Genomic DNA, 18,625 nt, shown 5'->3' with positions numbered 1-18,625 from the left:
GCCCTCCCCCCGCCCCCCCCCCAAATTTTCCCTCCTCAATGTCTGTTCATTCCTGGTCTGTGCTTCTCCCTCCTCACACAAGATTATGCTGATCAGATCCGAAACTTGCAGAAGATAAAAGAGAAGCTTGAAAATGCGTTAGAAAAGCATCAGGATTGTACGTACTTTTCTTTTTTAATTTTTCCTTTTTATTTTTATTTTTTTAAATTGAAAATTGTTATGGTTGGAAGGAAACTGGTTGGATAAACTGGTGTTTTAATCCTTTCCTTTCAAACTGTGTACCTCGAGGTGGAGAAGATTTATTTACAGGGTTAAAAGCAGCAGCAGTAGGTGCGTTACCTGTTGAACAAAGTTGTTGTTTATATTCCATTTGACAAATTTGGGACTAAGGTGCAGCAGAGACTTTTTTTGAAACCTGCAGCTTTGTTCTAATCCAGTGAGGAACAGTGCTGCTGTCTTCTGCTATTTCTGGCATTTGCCCAGTGTCCAAGCAGTGTGAGGTTGTCAGTGGCACAGTGTTAGTGCCAGAGAGTCAAGATGGGGGCTAATTACTTGCAGAAGCAGCTCTTTAAAGTTATTTCTAACTTAGGGAAAATTGAGAAGCAATTTCAAAAGGTGAGTTTTTAATATATAGTTGGTGATTCTCTGTTGGTAGCCTCCATGAGGAAGTTTCAGGAGCAGAATGAAGCTCACCAGGCCAGTCGAGCCAAGATGGCTGAAGGAATGGCTTTGGCCTTGGAAAAGAAGGACCAGGTAAGGGAGCGTGAACAACTTGGCTTTTAACCCGTCTCTGTGGAGATCTGTGTGAGTGACCTGGGTGCTGTGAGCAGGTGTCACCGTTAATTAAAACAGTCCCTCTGTGTTTTATTTGCTTCGCGTGCCAACACTCAGGAAATCACAGAATCACAGAATGTCAGGGATTGGAAGGGACCTCGAAAGATCATCCAGTCCAACCCCCTGCCAGAGCAGGAACCTCAATGAGATCACACAGGAAGGCGTCCAGGCGGGTCTTGAATGTCTCCAGAGAAGGAGACTCCACACCCTCCCTGGGCAGCCTGTCCCAGGGCTCTGTCACCCTCACTGTAAAGAAGTTTCTTCTCAAGTTTAAGCAGAACCTCCTGTGTTCCAGCTCACACCCATTGCCCCTTGTCCTACCATTGGGCATCACTGAGAAGAGCCTGGCTCCATCCTCCTGACATTCACCCTTTACATATTTATAAACATTAATGAGGTCTCCCCTCAGTCTCCTCTTCTCCAAGCTAAAGAGCCCCAGCTCCCTCAGCCTTTCCTCAGCAGGGAGATGCTCCACTCCCCTCATCATCTTGGTGGCTCTGTGCTGGACTCTCTCCAGCAGTTCCCTGTCCTTCCTGAACTGTGGGGCCCAGAACTGGACACAATATTCCAGATGTGGCCTCACCAGGGCAGAGTAGAGGGGGAGGAGAACCTCTCCTGACCTACTAACCACACCCCGTCTAATGCCCCCCAGGATGCCATTGGCCTTCCTGGCCACGAGGGCACAGTGCTGGCTCATGGTCATCCTGCTTAAACAATTCCTTGGCTTTTATATTACAACACTAACTGTTTGTTTTCTTTTGCTGATTACTTTTCCATCATTACCACAACTTAGTGTCTCTGTTAAGAATACCATTTTATTATTTTTTTAACCATAATTGCTGCCCTTGAAAGTCTACAAATGGATTTATTTTTTTTTTCCTTCTTTCTTGTTCAGGAGTGGATGGAAAAACTGGGTCAAATTGAAAAGGTAACTAAGCTCTGAGGTTTGGGGTGGGTTTTGTGTGTGTATTTTTAAACACTAGCCTGCACACTTCCTGTGGCAGCTACAGTACCAGCCCAAATGCTTCAGGAGGTACTTCTGGAATTCTTTTTCAGTGGGGAGGGTAAGAATGGTGGGTTGCAATGAGAAAGATGTACTCCTGTAAGGTGGAACAATAGTTCCCTTTATTACAGAGGAGGCAGCTGGGAGGCAGAACACGGCAGTGACTTCATCTGAGGTCTTGCAGTGGGTCATCTGTTTCATAAAGTAAATGAACCTGTTTGGTAGGGAATTTTTTAATACAGGATTTCATTCCTGTGATTGTTCCAGCTATTTAGCTTAGTCTGGTTTAAAGTATCTCTGGTTATGAAGACATTAAACACGCTGGTATCTGCTGTCCATGTTTGAGGTCAGTTAGGTGATCGTTGGCTGCATGGTGATCAATATGGATTTTCTTTTGATGTTTTAGAAGTTTAATTTGCTCCATGTTGCCCACTGCGACATGAATGTGGAAGAGTTTCTACTTGTATATGTAGCAATGTGTTTAATTAAATTGACTTGAAATAAGCATACAGATATACTTGGATTCCTTTTGTTCTTGTTGCTTTATCAGGAAAAAAAAATGCTTGAAACACAGTTACAAGAAATGAGGGAGCAGAGCTTGAACCTTTTCCAAAAAAGAGATGAAATTGATGAACTGGAGGGCTTTCAGCAGCAAGAAATTGCCAAAGTTAAACACATGGTAAGATTATTTTCAACTTTTTTTTTTTCTTTCCTAAAATTTCTGTTAGAATTCCACGTTAGTAGTAGCTCTGCCTTAATTTTTTTAGCCTTTGTGCTTGTATACATTCTTGGGCAGTGTCAAAATCCTAACAGCAGGTGCATGCAGACAATATTACATAGTTTATTTCAAGTGACTTTTGTGGGAGTAATTTATTATTACATTTAATTCAGCTCCTAACAATAAGAGAGACGAGTTTCAATGACTTTGCCAGTATGACTAGGTGATCTGTATTGTCAAAGATAACATTCTAATATTCAGCTTTTGAAAAAGGAAGAATCTCTGAGCAGAACAGAGCAGGAACTAGAGGCGTGCACTCGAGAGCTAACCCACACTAAGGAGATGCTTCAGGATGCAAGCAGCGAGTCATCAGGCCTGAGGAAAGACCTTCAGGAGTTGCAGCAGCAGTTCCTGGAGCTGGAGGCACAGAGGTATGGAGCTGGTGTTTCATGAGCAGCAACGTGTGCGTTTCCCCTGTACCTCACGCCCAGTTCTCTCCTTTCAGACGAGTTTACATGTGCAGTGAGTTGATTGAATAATTGCTTCTGGTATGTCAATGTGGGTGTAAGTGCCAAGTTTGTATTTCTTGTCAAGCCAATTAAAATAGCACTTGTTTAGGGTTCTGTAAGCTTGTTATGATGTCTTGTTTTCATGTTTTGAATGCTGAGCTGTCACTTCTGTTGGAAAACGTATAGTCAAGCAGTGGCTGGTTTTAGGACAAGAAAATCTCGTTGCTTAGTCCATTTTTATAAGTAGCAGAATTATCTGCTAAAGATTATTTTTCTGTAACAGTATGTCACTTCCTTTTTTTTTTATTCTCTTTCTGTGAAGAGATGAACTAATGACAGCTGAGACAAATGCAGAAAATAAGATCACTGCTCTGGAGTTAAGAGAACAGGAGCTACAAACTGTCATTCAGCAGCTTTCTGTAGACTTGCAAAATGTAAGTTTGAGTTAAGTGAGATTTGATTCAGAGAACTCCTTGCCTGCAGCAGTTAGATTAGATAGCAGTTAAGTGTTATTGGAAATGTAACTTCAAAGCAAGTAATTTCTCAATTTTTAGGCTCGAGTTGCTGGTTCTGGTTGTGAGAAGAGACTGGAAAAGTTGCAGGTGGAGCATGAATCTCTGAAGGTGGAATATGAACAACACAAGCAAAAGGTTAAGTGTTTTCAGTTGCATCTGCTGTTGGCTGGTGTCGAGGTGTACACTTGGGTAATGCAGTGTGAGTGTGAAATGTAGTGTTTAAAAAGTGTTTTAGGATCCTGTTACCTTTTCAAATAGGATGTTTCTAATGGCACTTCTTAAAGAAACCACAGTGGATTAACTGAAAGCTTCACTACAAAAGAGTTGCTGTGATTTCTTGTTCTCACAGATGACTTTTAAATTTGCTGAGAGAAATAAACTCACTGAACAGCTGCAGGAAAAAGTGTCTTCCTTGGAAAAAAAGCTAGAAAGAAATCTTTCAGGGGATGAACATGTGCAGGAGCTACTCAAAGAGGTAATTATATATTTATAGACTGCTTAAAAGTGCAATCTTAGTAAGATTTATTTTTTTTTTTAGGACATACATTATTTCTTACACATGGAAAGAATCTATGAATAATGAATAATATTTTTTTAATTCCTTAAACTCGGTCTGTCTTAGAAAATTATGACCTGGCTGCTAAATTAGAGTTTACATCTGGATCATGACAGGATGCTAGTGAATTTCCCATTCTTAATATTAATGATGTCATCCCCAGAGCAACGTGATCTCTGGAGGCCCTAGCATCAAACATGCTGGTTCCCAAGAGCAGAGCTGTATTGCACATCAAAAGAACTGTTCCATTTTAGTTTGACATTACTAATTAAATATAAAGGAAAATCTTAATTAAAAAAAACTTACCTCTTTGTCCATCCTTCCTCTTGTTCTTCATCTCAATTTAATCTTCAGAAAGCTACTCTTGAGCAGAAACTGGATGAAACCAGGCAGCAGGTACTAACAGACAGAACACGTCATGCTGAGGTGGTGAACCAGTTGGAAACACAGGTAAGCTTTTTTTAAATTTATTTTATTTTATTTTCAGTACAAATTCCCACTGTTTCCATCTTCTTTGTGCTCTGTATTTCCTTCCCTCACTGCACTCGTACTCTCAGCCAAAGGTGAGACTGCATGTCACATTTAGTCTTGAAAGGAAAGACTAATTGATCAGTGTCTCTGGTCATCTCCCCACCTTCAGTGGTGGAGAAGGGCCTGGAGGTTGTGAAGTTAGAAATTTCATGTGTATCTTCTTTATCCTAAAAAACCAAAGCTGAAGTGCAAACGTTGCTGGGGGGTAGTAGTGCGGTGAAGAGCTTTTAAAAGCAGCATGTGTCAAGTAGGCAGTCATTCTGAACTGTGTGGTTTCATGGTTTTAGTGTTTACCTTCCCCTACTGGGTCATCCCACATTCTGTACATTTCTTCTAATAATGCAGATGCCAATGGATGAAGAATTTAATGTATGGTTGTATTTTAGAATAAAGAACTGGAACAAAAACTACAGACTGCAGCAGAAGCATTGAAAAAGAGCAAAGAAGCAGCTGCTGAGCAGGATCTGAAGATCCAGAAGTTGGTGAGTGTGCTGCATGATGTTTCATTAACCAGTGGCAGATCAGTCTTCAGCACCCCCAGAGAGATCCATTTCTCTGTTTTTTTCATTACTCAAGTGTTTTCTTGCTGTTTGTCTCCTAAACCCGTGTCTGTATACGAGTATGTGATGCTGCCATGCTGCCAAAGGAATAGTGTTGCTTCAGGTTGAGTATGTCTCGTGGAATGGTGTCCAGTTCTTGTCAGAGCTTCAAATTACCCTTTTATTAATGTAGTCTTCTTTATTTCTCTTAAGCAAACTGATCTAGAGGATGAAAGAAGTAAACTGCAGCAACAGATTTTAAGTGAGAAACATCAGTACGATCAGAAAGTTACTGGGCTGGAGTCTCAAATTGCTGCTCTTGAAAGAGCTTGGGAATTTGATAAAACAACTGCTCAGCACAGGATTGTAAGTACAGACACTGTTCAGTGGGTCTACACAAAGTGATTGTAACACAGATTGTAGACCTTGCATGTTGTCTGAATGTTCATATTCAGTGCTCCTAGCCTTGTAATAGAGGTTCTCATACTTTGAGAAACTTAAGTATGGACAAAGCATTTTATGTGTTTAGTTGTTTAAACAAAGCATTAGAATAATTGTGCTTGGTATTTAATCAGTCTTTATTTTACAGAGCCAGTTGGAAAAGGAAAATGAAAATCTTAATGGAAGCAGAGAAGAGTATGAGAGCTCTTTAAAAAAACAAGAGTCTGAATTGAACAGGCTGAAGGTAAGAGCTTAAATGGTTCGTGACGTCAGTTAAATACAGAACCCAGTCTGAGAAACAAGGGCAAAGTGTGTTACATTCTTGGTGCTTGCAGTCACACAGCATCCAGGTTGCACGTACTTACAGCTGTAAAGCATCTTTGGTACTCAGCACAAATGCATTTGAGGAACTTTACAAATGGCTGATCCTTTTCTGAAACAGAATGCTTGGGTCTGCCTAAATCAGGCAGAAATAATACGTTCCCATGTTGTCAGGCATGAAGAGCTTTTAAATCCTGTTAGCAGTAATGAATACGGAATAGTTCAACATCAAATTCCACTCATAGCATTCGAAACAGAAGTTTAAAACTTAAGTTGGCCAGGTATTTATTTACAGCCTATACTCAGTCCTTTGTCTGTAATTTTAGATTGTTGAAAGTTTTTTTTTTCTGTAGCTTCTCTTGGATGCACAATTGGAATAAAGATCAGTTGTAGGAAGGAGCTACTTCTTTGTAATAGAAACTTGAAGCTAAAAGATCTTTTAACCATGGGATATGTTTGACCTCTTATATCAGTTCTGTGCTGCTCTTACACGTGCAGATAGCAGTGCAGTAAAACAAAACAGTAACTCTCATTTGGAAGTGTAAATCATTGTGTATTGGAACACCACTAAATTCTAGTCACTAATGGATTTGGGTTTAAAGATGAGAGACTGACTGGATTTTAATTCTCGAGTAACCTCTGAATTACTTTTGGTTTGCAGAATGAATTGAGCAGTAGAGAGACTGTCAGTGTTGAAATTGCCAAAGCATTGGAAGAAACACGAAAACAAAGAGAGGAATTCCAGCAGCAGGTGGGTTAATACCGACAGTCTGAAATACATTTGGGTGCTCCCCACCTTGCACAGACCGGACTAGATTTGGACTCAGTTGTCAATAAGTCAGGAACATTGCTCAGAACAATATCCTCAGCATGCAGGACAGTGGTGAAACTGAAGGGTGTCCATGTAAATGCCTGCACAAGAATGTCATCAGCTTAGGTGAATTCTTCCAATGGAAGAGTGTAAAATGTTACTGGCTGCAAAGTTCAGGATATTTGTAAGTTTGTAGGCTTGAGAGTTACGGCAGGTTGTGGCAGTTGAATATGAACAACTAAGGAGAAGACCAGGTAGTAGCAAGTGAATACATGTGCTCAGAATGAGGGTGGCTGATATTTCAGAGCCTTTCAGATCTGTGAGGTGGTGAATCGTCCCAATGGGCCAGACATCCTGAGCCACTCATTAGTTGTCAGTTTGTTTTGAAGAAATTTGTTCTGTTGTTGTTCCTTTCAGCGCTTGTGTCCCATCCTTCTCCCTCTGAAGCACAGCAGTTCTCAAATTGTAAATTTCCTCCAAGGGAGGAGGAGGTTGATTCCAGGAACCAAATGTCAATTCTAGGTAGTCTTATTTTGCTGCTCCTTCATTAAAAATGGTCATTGTGGATAATGCGAGGTTGTGTTTGCTCAAGCTGGGAACTGCCAACTAAGCAAGTTTGACTGAATTTAGTCCCATCTTTTGGTTTCTTTATTCTGGGATGGCTGCAGATCTGTGTTTGCCTGGTCCTGGGGTCGATGTTGGATTTTGCTTGATGGCTCTTTTACAGCTGCCACCTGTTGGTTATGAGGCAGCCTGTCACTGTGGCACACAGTTTATCAGAACCAAAGTGTGTTTTGGCTCCTACATTGACTTCAGTGGTTTTTAATGAGGTCAGCAGTGTAGAGGTGATGCCTTCTGTGAGTCTCTGGGTAGATCACACATCCACATTGTATCATCTGTAACACCAATGCTGCACTAACTGCTTTCTCAAGGTGTTGTATTGCCTTGCGCAGAGCTCAGGCAGCCCCTGCCAGTTATGGATACCAGCCACTGCCTTTATCACTGATACAAACATTCTTCTCCAGTCCTTCCTGCAAAAAAAAATTAAAATAACTTCTGAACCTCTGAGCTATGTTGAAAATCTTTCAATGCCCTCTTCTAGTTTTATAATCTTTAATGATTTATTTTTGTTTGTTTGCTTGCTTTGAAGGTTTCACATCTGGCTTCCTTAATAAAGGAAAAAGACCAACTGATTGATGAAAAATGTGATTTGCTTCTAAAACAGAAGGAGGAACTAAACCAACTCAGTCAAGGTTAGACCAAACAAGTCTGCTGTATCCCAGACAGCTTTAGCTAAGTACAGTCTCTAGTGCTAGGCTTGCCTGTCTATAGCTTGTAATAATTCTAGATTTCCCTTTCCTATTTATTAGAATTTTCAAAATCTTACATCCTTCAGTAACAATTGGACAGTCTCTCTACTGTGTCCTTAGAAACAAAGCCACTTTTTCTTTTTAAATCAAGGTCTTATGTTTATATACCATAAAATAACAAATCTTGCTGTACTTTTTGTAAATGTTGCTTTGCACAGAGCGAGGCAAAAAGGTCAGGAATTACTGTCACTGTAACTTACTTCATTTAAGAAAAATAATTAGAAACTCCCATTTGGTTCAGTAGACTGATACTAAGCAGGTCTCTCCTTTCTCAGATCATGAAGCTGTCTTGCTGCAGATGCATCAGTTGCAATCTGACATAGAGGCAAGTAATAGCCGAGCAGTGGAGAAGGAGGAAACAGCAAGAAAGGAAATTGAGGAACTGAAGTTGCAGGTACAGGAGTGCCTGTTGGCCAGAGAACACGAGAAAAACGTGAGTGCAGTTGCAAATCCAGTCTGTTCAGACTTCTCAGGAAATAAGCAGGTGTGCAGGAGAGCCCAGTTCTGTCATGCTGGAGATAGGTGCTTGGAGCTGTTTACTCTTGCTCATGAGCTGAAACACCAGCAGTGTAGACCCACATTATTTGTTGTTCCCTGTCTTCCTAAAGGAAGCTGCTTCCTGTCAGATCTGTGACTGGTTTGTGAAAGACAAGCTCTTATTTTATTTGATTCATAAAATGGCTTGAGAAGAACCATTATGAAACCAATGAGGCAGAGACCCCAAAGTAATAAGCAGGCCAGTGAGAGATGTGGTCACCTAGATTGCCACTAATGTACCACCAGCCCCACACACAAACAACAACCAGAAGAAGTCTGGCTTTCTCCTTGGGGAGAGCTCATGGGCTGGAAGTGTCATGATATCTCCCTGAATCACTCTTTTCATTTTTACAGGTTTCAGAACTAGAGGAATCAACAAGAGCCTTGAACGACAAACATCTGCATTCTCCAGAAACCCCTCTGGTGGAACAGAATGGAGAGGTAGCAGCTGCAGACGTCCTTCAACTTCAGAAGGATAACAGAGAGCTGGAACAGCAAATTACTGAGAAAAACAAGGTGAACTGCAACAGCAGAAACAGCTCTGAGTCCTTCCCCTTTCAATTAGGAAGCCTAATAATTGTGCTGCCCATGCTGCAGCCTCAGGACAGGCTTACCAAAACTGCAGGTCTGATTAGAATCCACTATTCTGTGAGTAATTTTTTTTACCTCTGGATTGTACAAGGATCCAGCAACAGTGAATAAAAACTGCAGCCAGAATTGTAGGAATCCTTATCTATTTTGGAGGAAAGATGGTATCACCAAATGACACTGTTCACAGCTTTCCTGCAGAGCCCTTTTTTGTGAATTCAGCTCACTTCCACTGTGCTCTCTGTCTCATGAAAGCCCAAGTATCCTGTCAGGTGCCTGCTGCTGTGTGCAGCTGGAAAGGCCAGACATTCAGGTGGCTTCTTCAGAGCTGTCCACATTGTTTAATAATTGTTTCATTCATTGCACTTGTTTGTCGTGGGTTTTTCCAGATACCTGTGGGTCAGGATGTGTCCTGACAATGAATACTGTATTAACACTATCCTCTGCTGTGCTTACAGATGATAAAGCAGCTACAGCAAAGAATGACAGAGCTCAAGAAAACCCTCCAGAAAGAGTTGGTAAGGGTTTGGGTTTTTTCAGTCTCTTCAGCTGCCACTTACTGACTTGCACTGATAATTCCAGAAATTTCACTGCTAGCTAGAGCGTAATTTTGGGGTTTTTTTTGTTAGGCCTGTCTACAGTTTCCTTGTGTTTGCAGGCAGATCAGTGAACCCTTAAATTAAGGAAGTAGGTTATTCTGGATCACTGACAGTCTACAATGTTCTCTCTTTCTTGTTTTAGAAAATAAGGCCTGACAGTGAGGTACCTGAAGTACGTGAAAAAGCAAATTCTGAAGTGCCTAATGCTTCTGTGACTGTCACAAACAACTCTGATCTAAATGACTCAAGGGAGATAAACTTTGAATACCTTAAACATGTTGTACTAAAATTCATGTCCTGCCGGGAATCTGAGGTAAAGATGTGCACTTGCCTTCTCTGTCTAAGCCTGTCTGTCTCTAGAAACTGCCACCAGTTCCCTGCTGAGGACACTTCTGTGCCAATTCCACACTTTTACACTTCCAAAGTTGTTGACTGATTCAACACAATGAAGCAAAATAACTAACAGTGGTATCTTTGGAAGTACAGATTATTATGGACTAAATGAAAGGGAAATGTGAGTTTTTAAGTGGTAGTTATGTCCTGAAAGGTAAAGTTCTAAAGCTGCGAGACATTCCTTCTGCACTGCTCTCAAAAGCATGTGGAGTATGGAATTAGAGTGGTTGTACATTTAAGAAAGATGGCAAAAAACCCAAGAAAAAGACATAACCCAGTTGCTGTTGATCTGCAAGAGGGAATTCCTGGTGCATTTGGAGCTCCTTCACGTTCTCCACATGGTGTCAAAAGAGTTAAAGCTAAAAAAAACCAATGCCAACAATATACTTTGCTTAATTGCACGTCAGTGCGTAAGATGAAGAAATAATTGTGTGCCCCCTTGGTATCCTGAGTGCCTGAGTCCTTTACTAGCTCTGTGTTGTATGCCCTGTTTAGAATGTTAGTACTGTAGAGTTAATATACTTAGGTGTATATTTAAAATGATTCTTTCCTGCCTACATGCTGGTTTGATCAACCTGCAGAAACCTCTGTGCTGCACCAGAGTCCGGCACGTAGAGCCTGAGAGCATCATGAGCAACAAAATACTGTGGTTTCTTTCAGGCATTCCACCTGATTAAAGCTGTGTCTGTGTTACTGAATTTTTCACAAGAGGAAGAAAACATGCTTAAAGAGACTCTGGAGTACAAGGTAAGGGTTCTCTTCCACTTGTAGTCTCTAACGGGACTCCCAGCAGATGGAATGAAATTCTTAGATGCTGGGAGATTGTGAGAACTATCTTTTCCAAATGTTGGCTACAATAATAAATGGAATTTCTTATTAAGCTGTTAACTAATCGTGTTGGAAATGGTCCATTTCAATGAGGGAAATACCAGCTTCCCAGTGCTTCAGAGAAGGAGTAGCAGCACAGTTTTGCCCAGCAGACTCAGTCCATGGGGGGAAGGAAGCGAGAAACTCCTTGCTGGAGCACAGTCAAATGTTTTACAAGCAGGAAGCTGAATTCCTGGTTTGTTGTTTTGACATTGGGCTTAGACACCAAGATGTTTCTCCTTGCCATTGCCTAAAATGAGATCTCCTGTGTGTCCCTGGCTGTGTGGTTATCAGTGAGTGTTCCTAAATGAGTGCTGTCTCAGTTCCTTGCACGTCCTGCATCATCTCTGCCCACTCTGTAAGCTGGATGTGTTCAGTCTACGTATGATTGCAGCTGAGGGAGATTCCTCACCGTGTCCTGTTCAGGGAACAGGACAATAGTAGGCTGACTAAAGGTACTGTGTGCAAATGACTGGAGATCTGTGATTTGTGTTTATTTTAAAGGAAATGTCTAAGCCTAATCTTCACTCATCTTCACTTGTGGAAGATGGATGCTGTTTCTTCCAGGTTTGACTGTGTCTGAAGTCTGCAGCATTCTGCTTTATAAGTACTTCTCTCCATCGAATAACGGAGAGATGCCCATGCACCATGTTCTTTTTTAAGTCTGCAGCCTCTGAAAATGTGACCCTAGCATAATGTGTATTGTCTTTTCCTGTCCTAGATGTCATGGTTTGGGTCAAAGCCATCTCCTAAAGGCAGTATCCGGCCGTCTATCTCGAGCCCAAGGACACTGTGGCCTTAAGGGAACGTGAAGATGGGCAGTCAGCATCTAGCCACTTTTTTTCTGTGAAAAGAATGCTGAACACACTGCTTCAGGTGTGTCTTAATCACTGTCATTGCAGTATTTTGTACAAGAACTTTTATGACACTGTTTACAAAACTAATGTTGTGCAAGGAGAAATTTTCACTACAAACTGCAACAGCTCTTCGGGGGTTGGATGGATCCGGGGACCGTCGTCTCGATGGTCTCGTGACAGAAGTCAGCTCCTTGTGCTCATGGCTCTTGTTTTCTTGGCACCAAAGGGCGCTGTTCACCTCTCCAAGGCCAGTGCTGGCAGTCCCAGCTTCTCCCACGTGCATCTCTTGGGATGGTGATTCCAGCTGCTGTTGTGGAGTGCTGGAGTCGAGTAACTCCCACACAGGGAAGCCTCCTTGTCTCGCTGTGGAAAGCAAGCGATGATAAAACAAAAACAAACCAGTTGGCAGTACTGTATCGAGTTTTTGATGGTTTGAGGAGCCTTTCAAAGAACAGGAGCAGGAGCTTTAACCAAAAAAACCAAGAAATCTGCCTTGCCTTCTTATACTGACCTAACTAATAGTTCGCATTTTTCATATCACTGTGTAATTTAAGGTGCATATATCCTGGCCTGCAGTCCTGAAGGCTGCATGTTGATGATGATTATTTAATTTGAGAGCACAACTTTAGAGTTGTCTGATTTTTACTTTTCTTAAAGAAAAATACTATTTAAAATGGTCTTAATTATAGTACCTAATACTCAGTCGCCTTGAAAACTAATCTCTTAGCCTGTACTGTAGGTTGTTAGCATTGGGAAGAAGGGGGTAGTAAATAATTTTAAATTTTTAAAGCTGAATTCCAGGTATTGTAAATGCACACTGAGAAATACCTTTTATTAAAAAAATGTAAAGAAATAAAATCTAGTGACAAAGGGTGAGGAATATTGGTACTAAACACTTTGATTTTTATTTTTTATTTCTTCCAGTCTGCTAGTAACAAATATTTATAGCCAGTATCTGCCTCTTTGGTTGTGGTTTTCTGTACTTCAAATACCAATGCTTAAAAACTGTTTTGAACACGTAGTGGGGCTGTTAACTGTGTCCTAACTACATGGTAAAAGAAACACTGCTCATGAGCTTTTTAGTTTTGAGGGCAAAATTCAACTCTTAATGAAAAAAATCTTGGTTCCAGCAGCTTGTTCTCCTTCCCCCTTAAGAAAAGGGGACTAAGGTGGCATTTGTCTCCCAGAGTGGAAGCAGAATTTTGCCTGTCGTTACTAACACTGCTGCTCCCCATTTTCAGCTCGATTTTGCAGTGGTAAGTGTGAATTCTTAAAAATGGGACATACTTCCAAAAAAAAACCCTACGTTCTGTATGGAATTGGACGAGCAGGCTGCAGCTCTGGTCGTTCTCTTACTATGAGGTTTGTGTTACTAACAATACTTTTATTAAATATATTGAGAAAATTCATCCTGTCCTCGAGTGGAGGAGACACAGTCCCTGTTCAGGTTTTAACTCTGCTTTACTCACAGGGGTCTGAGTGACCTTGGTGGTGGCAGTTGAGACGTTGGTGTTAGAGCTGCAGCACAGGAGCTGCTCCCTGGCTCCCTGCACACTCGTGCTGTGCTGAAGGTGAACGTTTCCTTCCATGTGAGGTCAGTTACCCGGGGGGTGAATGTGCTGCCTCCCGTTTTTGTTAGTCAGCCAGATCCCAGACACAGGTACTCGCAGGAGCTCTTACCTTGGCACAGGGTTTAGAGCTGGATTGTGTTTATTTGAAGTTAGGAAAACCAACAGGATTTTTCTTGGTAATGCTAAAGCTTGTCCCCACACAGTCTTTAGTGACCTTGGCGATAGCATAGGGGAAGTTGAGGGGAAGAGTACAACTCTGCTCTGATACAAAATCAGACAATCAAAAAGTAGATTTATATCAATTGTTTCTCTACTGAAACAAAGCAGGGGCAGGATAACCCTGTTGGTTCTGGGAAGATTTTATTCTTGAAGGTCTTTTTCTGTAGAATGTCCCTTTGCCCTGGCCTGTTTCTGTGGGACCTGAGAGCAGGGGACAGGATTCCCTCTCCTCGTGCTGATGCTGCTGAATGACTAATCGGTTTACGTTGATCCTGGCTTGAAAGGTTACTGCTGAACAGGAAGAAAAGCAGCACAGGCCGCCTGGAATAGTGACAATAACATCTTAGATTCTAAATTCACTAACACAGCTTCAGTTTTAAGATCCCAGAGCTCACACAGGATCAACTTACCATAAATTAGTTCTGAAGTGTTGAATTTTCTTTAGGTATTGGAGCAAGAATGGTGTGTATACATATATTAAAAAGCTACTGCACTTTCCCTTGTATAAAAACAGTGGTTTCCTTTCTATGGCCATTGGATTTCTTTCCTTCTATGCTGTAAATATGGATTGTATTCTGAAACACTATGAAATCTGTGGTGCAATACATTTTTGGATCAAAACCCTAATCTTGAATTTCTTTCTTTTTATAGTTGTGGTTATCTCCACTGGGATGCTATAGCTCTTTAAAATGGAGAGAATGTTAAAGCATGAGCCAAACCCCACCTTCTGCCCGTGGCAAGAATGGGTGTGTCAGTCAGACAGGTAATTAAGGCCTCCAGCTCTCCTAGGGAGTTAGGCCAGGAATGAGGGGGAGCACTTCTGCCTCCTCAAAATTGTCTTTTGCCAGGGACAGCTGCTGCTGCTGCAGTTTTAGCAGCTGATAAAAACAAAGACAGAATGGAGCTGGGCCTCCCTGAGCAGCTGCTTCACTTGGTGTGAGCTTGTTTGTGCCAAAAGGAAGGCTCTGTCCTGGCAGATCCCCCTGCCAGCCCCACGGCCCAGGGGGATGCTGCACAACCCCAGTGCTCTGGCCAAGGGTGCTCTGATGGTGGAGACAGCGATGGCTTGAGATGATGTGTCCTTCTGTCTGGACACGCCAGGGATAAAACATCGGTGCCTACTGACTCAAAGGAAGCAGCTCACTTTGCTCTCCTGAAGTCCTTCAGAAGGTGAGGACATGCTCTTCTGAAGTATTTTCCTGACTTTCTAGGGTGGATAAGAATATAAAAATCAAGTCATGGGTGATGATTATGTAATTACATTCACTGCATCTTGGAAGCCTTGACTGGAACAGCTGAGCTTGGTCTCACTTCCTGCAGCCAGCAGAGTTGGATTTGAGGACAAATTCCATAAATAGTTGGGAGTTCACAGCATTTGTGCAAAGGTGGACACTGAGAATTGGTCTACTGCTGGCCTGCTTTTGAGTAACCTGTCAGACTTAGGGTTTAGCAAAAAATAAATGACTCAACTCACGTGATCCAAGAACTTTATTGATGCAGCAGGCACTTTACATTGAAACCAGCCCCACAGTCCAACCCGTCCTTCGGCCGTGCGTACAAAACCACCTGAGCGCTAACAAACACTCCTCCTGCCCACGAGCTGTCGGGATCTCGCCTCTGCCAAGGACGTCGCTGCCTCTGAAACAAGCAGCACACGCAGGATCTGGTGTCACCACACTCGGATAAAGCAGCATCTGGAAATACCTGTTCGCTTCAGGAACAGGAGGCAGGAGCGTGCCTTCTCTCTGCCTTTAAAGGAGGGAGCGGGAGAATGTCTTGGCTCCTGGATGGGAGAGTGGGGATATGCAGGAACACCTTTGCTCTTCCCCGGCGTTAAGGTTGAAAGCATTCCACGAGGAGTTCTCCGGACTATTTCAGCAGACTGCGATCTCTAACGAAGATGGACCAGTGTAATTTCAGCTAATTCCTTCTTCCGAGTCCAGAACTGAGCGTCGTCTTGGTTCAAGTGAATAGTCTTTTAAACAGTCTTTCTTGCTGTAAGAACTCTGACTATGGAACCTAATCCACCTACTGCTAGTGCCTGTGGGGAAGGGAAAAGGAGAGAGGTTACACGGAGTCGCCGCGTCGCGTGAAAAAGGCATCTTAAAAGGACAAACAAGTGTTTAATAACAAAGAGTACGTGGCTCTTCAAAAATGTACTTCACACACAGGCACTTTGGGCTGTTCCAGCTCATTCTACCCCCTTTTTTGCTCTCAAATCTTTAAAACCATTAATTGGGGAAAAATCTCTTTTTCTCTAGCGCATGTGGACATTGAAGACATCTGAAGTCATTTCCTTTAGGTACTAAACCAGGGTGCAGCGCGAGGTTCCCAGCGCAGACGAAGCAGCGCTGTCCCCGCCTGTGCTCGCCCGGCCCCAGCCCACAGCACAGCTCGCTGTTCTGGCTGCTGCCACCACAACAGGAAACGTGGTTCTCGGGTTGTTCCACCTCCTGGTGTCTCTGCAGGTGCTTCCTGCCCTGCTGCCGCCTTCCTGCGCTGCCAGGTTCTGTGTTTGCACACTCACTCCTCTCAGCAGCCTGTGCTCTGAATGATTTAGGCCAAGAGTTAAAAGGCTAATGGGGGAGCTCAGAGCTGAACCCAGATCCTTGCTTGTTCCAGTCTGGGGAAGTTTGTGCCTCACTTCCCCTCTGTAAATAGAGATGAGAGTGATCTTTGACTCAGATTATTTATAGAATATTCTACAACTGTACTCCGTGACAGAAGAACCGAGGGACTGAAGGGCAGACAAAATCCAATGCAATGATTTAGCAACCCCTACACCACTGAATCTGAAGGGAAAAATTACATTCTCCAAAATCTAACAAACCATCTTTTGGATCTGGAGAAGGATACTGATGTCACACATCACTGATGATGCAGAATGTCTCACCTCCCACAACCCTGAAGGGAAAAGGAGGACGGGCTCCTTGGAGTTTCATTTGCATCCTTCAATGTAAGTAACGTATCGTTCCAAAGTCCAGAAGGAGATGGATGTGATTACAAAAAAATAAGTATTAAAGCTGACTGCTTAAAACAAGGCCTGGATGTAATTCAAATCCAGCCCCGTGGGTACGACAGTGGATGCACTGAGAAGGATGATCCACACCGCGGGACACCTCCCTGTCACCAGGAAACCGGTGACTGCAGAGGGGCTGGAGCAGAACCTGCACACACCGTATGCGCCTCAACGTTCCCCACTCACCAGCCCTGACACACACGGGGACGACAAGCCTTGTCCAGAGGACAGGCTGGTGCAGCTACCGAGCAGCTGAATCCTCTCCGAGCAAGCCACACGTCTGACTGGTAGTGCCAAAAGCAGAACACAAGGAAGGTTTTAAACCCTGCCTGGCCTCCTCCAGCCCTGCCTGCTCCTTTCACAAGGAGCCCAAGGTGCTTTACGTGTGCTGACATGCTCTGAGCATCCTCCCCGTCAGGGTGGGATTGTGCAACGTTACACACTGGGAGCACCCGCCCAGGGTTACCTGAAATCTGTCTCCAGTGGAAACAACAACAGGGGAAAAAAATCAACAAAAAACCACTCAAGCAGAAACAAATTCTCTTGGCCTGAGAAATTCCTTCCTCCTCCCGTTGTGCAAAGCCGGTGACAGCTGCTAATAGCTGGAGTCACTCTGCACAACTCCTGTCTTTATCACAGGAAAATCCCAGGAGGTTGTGAAACGACGCTGGCGTTGGCAGCGGGCTGCGCTGCTGCGGTGCCGGGGGAACAGGGAGCTGCAGCATTCCTAGGGATCCTGGCTCCGAGGAGGAGCACTGACAGCCAGTGCTGCAGCTGAAACCCTGCAGCAGGGAACGTTCCTCTCGGATTCCTGCCTGGGGACAGTGACACTGAGCAGCTGCCTCACGCGCCTCATCCTGGCAGAGAGGGAACGTTCGACCTCCCTGTCTCACCACGGGCATTCCAGAGAGCACGGCTCCGCATCCCAGCGGAATCTTCCTGGAGATCTCAAGAGCTTCTCCGGCACAAACCAAACAGGTTTGCCAAATCCTGTTACTGAGCTGTGACACGTAGGCTGTTGCCAGCAGCACCTGGCTGATGAAAACTCAGCTCACCCAGAGCTGACCCAGCCCAGCACCCCCCAGCCCAACCCTCCCCGACGAAGGCAGGAGGCCAGCAACACCCTTCAGCCACCCGCGTCTCCTCTCCCCGCGCTTTCTCCTCGGCAGGGCCACAAAGAAGATACGATGCTTCCTCCAGCAGACGCTGCCCTGCTAAAGTCTCCCCTCTCCCCCGGCTGAGGACAAGCTCTGACACACAGGCAACGGCTGAACGAGTCCCAGCTCAACCAGGCCAAAGATCAAAGGAACTTCCAGTTGCTGTGCTCCCCGGGGATGAGCCCCCGGCCATCATCTCCCTCCCCTTCGGGGGCTCTCGCCAACGCACTGGCAGGGACCCCGTGGAGCGTGGAGCCAGAAGAGCCTCAGCAGAAGCACCCACCTTTTCATGCCACTGAAGCAATATTGCGCTGCTGTTTTCTGACGGCTTCTCAAATCCTTTATAAATGTACTTCATTAACAAGTCCACGCCGTTCCTGTCTAAGGAATTCACCGCTTGTTCTATTTCACTGCTCTTAAAGGAGGTGAGGACTTTGAGCATGGTTCCCTGGGCCTGCTCCTGCGAAGACAAGGAGAGTAACGTGAGACTCAGAGAATCATTAAGGTTGGCAAAGACCTCCAAGCTCATTAAGTCCAACCATCAACCTGACACCACCATGCCCACCAAGCCACATCCTGAAGTGCCACGTCTACATGGTTTTTGAACACCTCCACGGATGGGGACTCCAGCATTGCCCCGGGCAGCCTGTTCCAGTGCTTGGCCACTCTT

At 43.8% G+C, this 18,625-nt stretch overlaps 2 protein-coding genes across 2 annotated transcripts in view; one reads left to right on the top strand and one right to left on the bottom strand.

Annotated features, from left to right (window-relative positions):
* Positions 1-11,934, top strand: part of GOLGA1 (golgin A1) — a 14,792-nt gene extending 2,858 nt beyond the window's left edge. Inside the window, exons 3-22 of the mRNA XM_010175558.1 lie at positions 83-157; positions 656-753; positions 1,730-1,762; positions 2,388-2,516; positions 2,817-2,986; positions 3,387-3,498; positions 3,619-3,714; positions 3,929-4,054; positions 4,490-4,585; positions 5,053-5,148; positions 5,419-5,571; positions 5,795-5,890; positions 6,629-6,718; positions 7,929-8,031; positions 8,424-8,581; positions 9,040-9,201; positions 9,732-9,791; positions 10,015-10,185; positions 10,926-11,012; positions 11,854-11,934. Coding sequence (XP_010173860.1) covers positions 83-157; positions 656-753; positions 1,730-1,762; positions 2,388-2,516; positions 2,817-2,986; positions 3,387-3,498; positions 3,619-3,714; positions 3,929-4,054; positions 4,490-4,585; positions 5,053-5,148; positions 5,419-5,571; positions 5,795-5,890; positions 6,629-6,718; positions 7,929-8,031; positions 8,424-8,581; positions 9,040-9,201; positions 9,732-9,791; positions 10,015-10,185; positions 10,926-11,012; positions 11,854-11,934 — 2,192 coding nt within the window. The remainder of the gene's footprint in view (positions 1-82; positions 158-655; positions 754-1,729; positions 1,763-2,387; positions 2,517-2,816; positions 2,987-3,386; positions 3,499-3,618; positions 3,715-3,928; positions 4,055-4,489; positions 4,586-5,052; positions 5,149-5,418; positions 5,572-5,794; positions 5,891-6,628; positions 6,719-7,928; positions 8,032-8,423; positions 8,582-9,039; positions 9,202-9,731; positions 9,792-10,014; positions 10,186-10,925; positions 11,013-11,853) is intronic.
* Positions 11,935-15,757: 3,823 nt separating this feature from the next.
* Positions 15,758-18,616, bottom strand: LOC114818925 (actin-related protein 2/3 complex subunit 5-like protein; the record flags this gene model as incomplete). Its single annotated transcript, XM_029086891.1, has 3 exons — positions 15,758-15,820; positions 18,239-18,412; positions 18,602-18,616. Coding segments are annotated over 3 exons (252 nt in total), but the record flags the coding sequence as incomplete, so codon positions are not given.
* Between the last annotated feature and the right edge of the window lie 9 nt (positions 18,617-18,625).

Source organism: Antrostomus carolinensis, unplaced genomic scaffold (assembly GCF_000700745.2).
Source record: "Antrostomus carolinensis isolate BGI_N321 unplaced genomic scaffold, ASM70074v2 scaffold37769, whole genome shotgun sequence".
NCBI lineage: Eukaryota > Metazoa > Chordata > Aves > Caprimulgiformes > Caprimulgidae > Antrostomus > Antrostomus carolinensis.
Note: the sequence above shows the minus strand (reverse complement) of the source record. Positions and strands in the feature narration are given on the sequence as shown.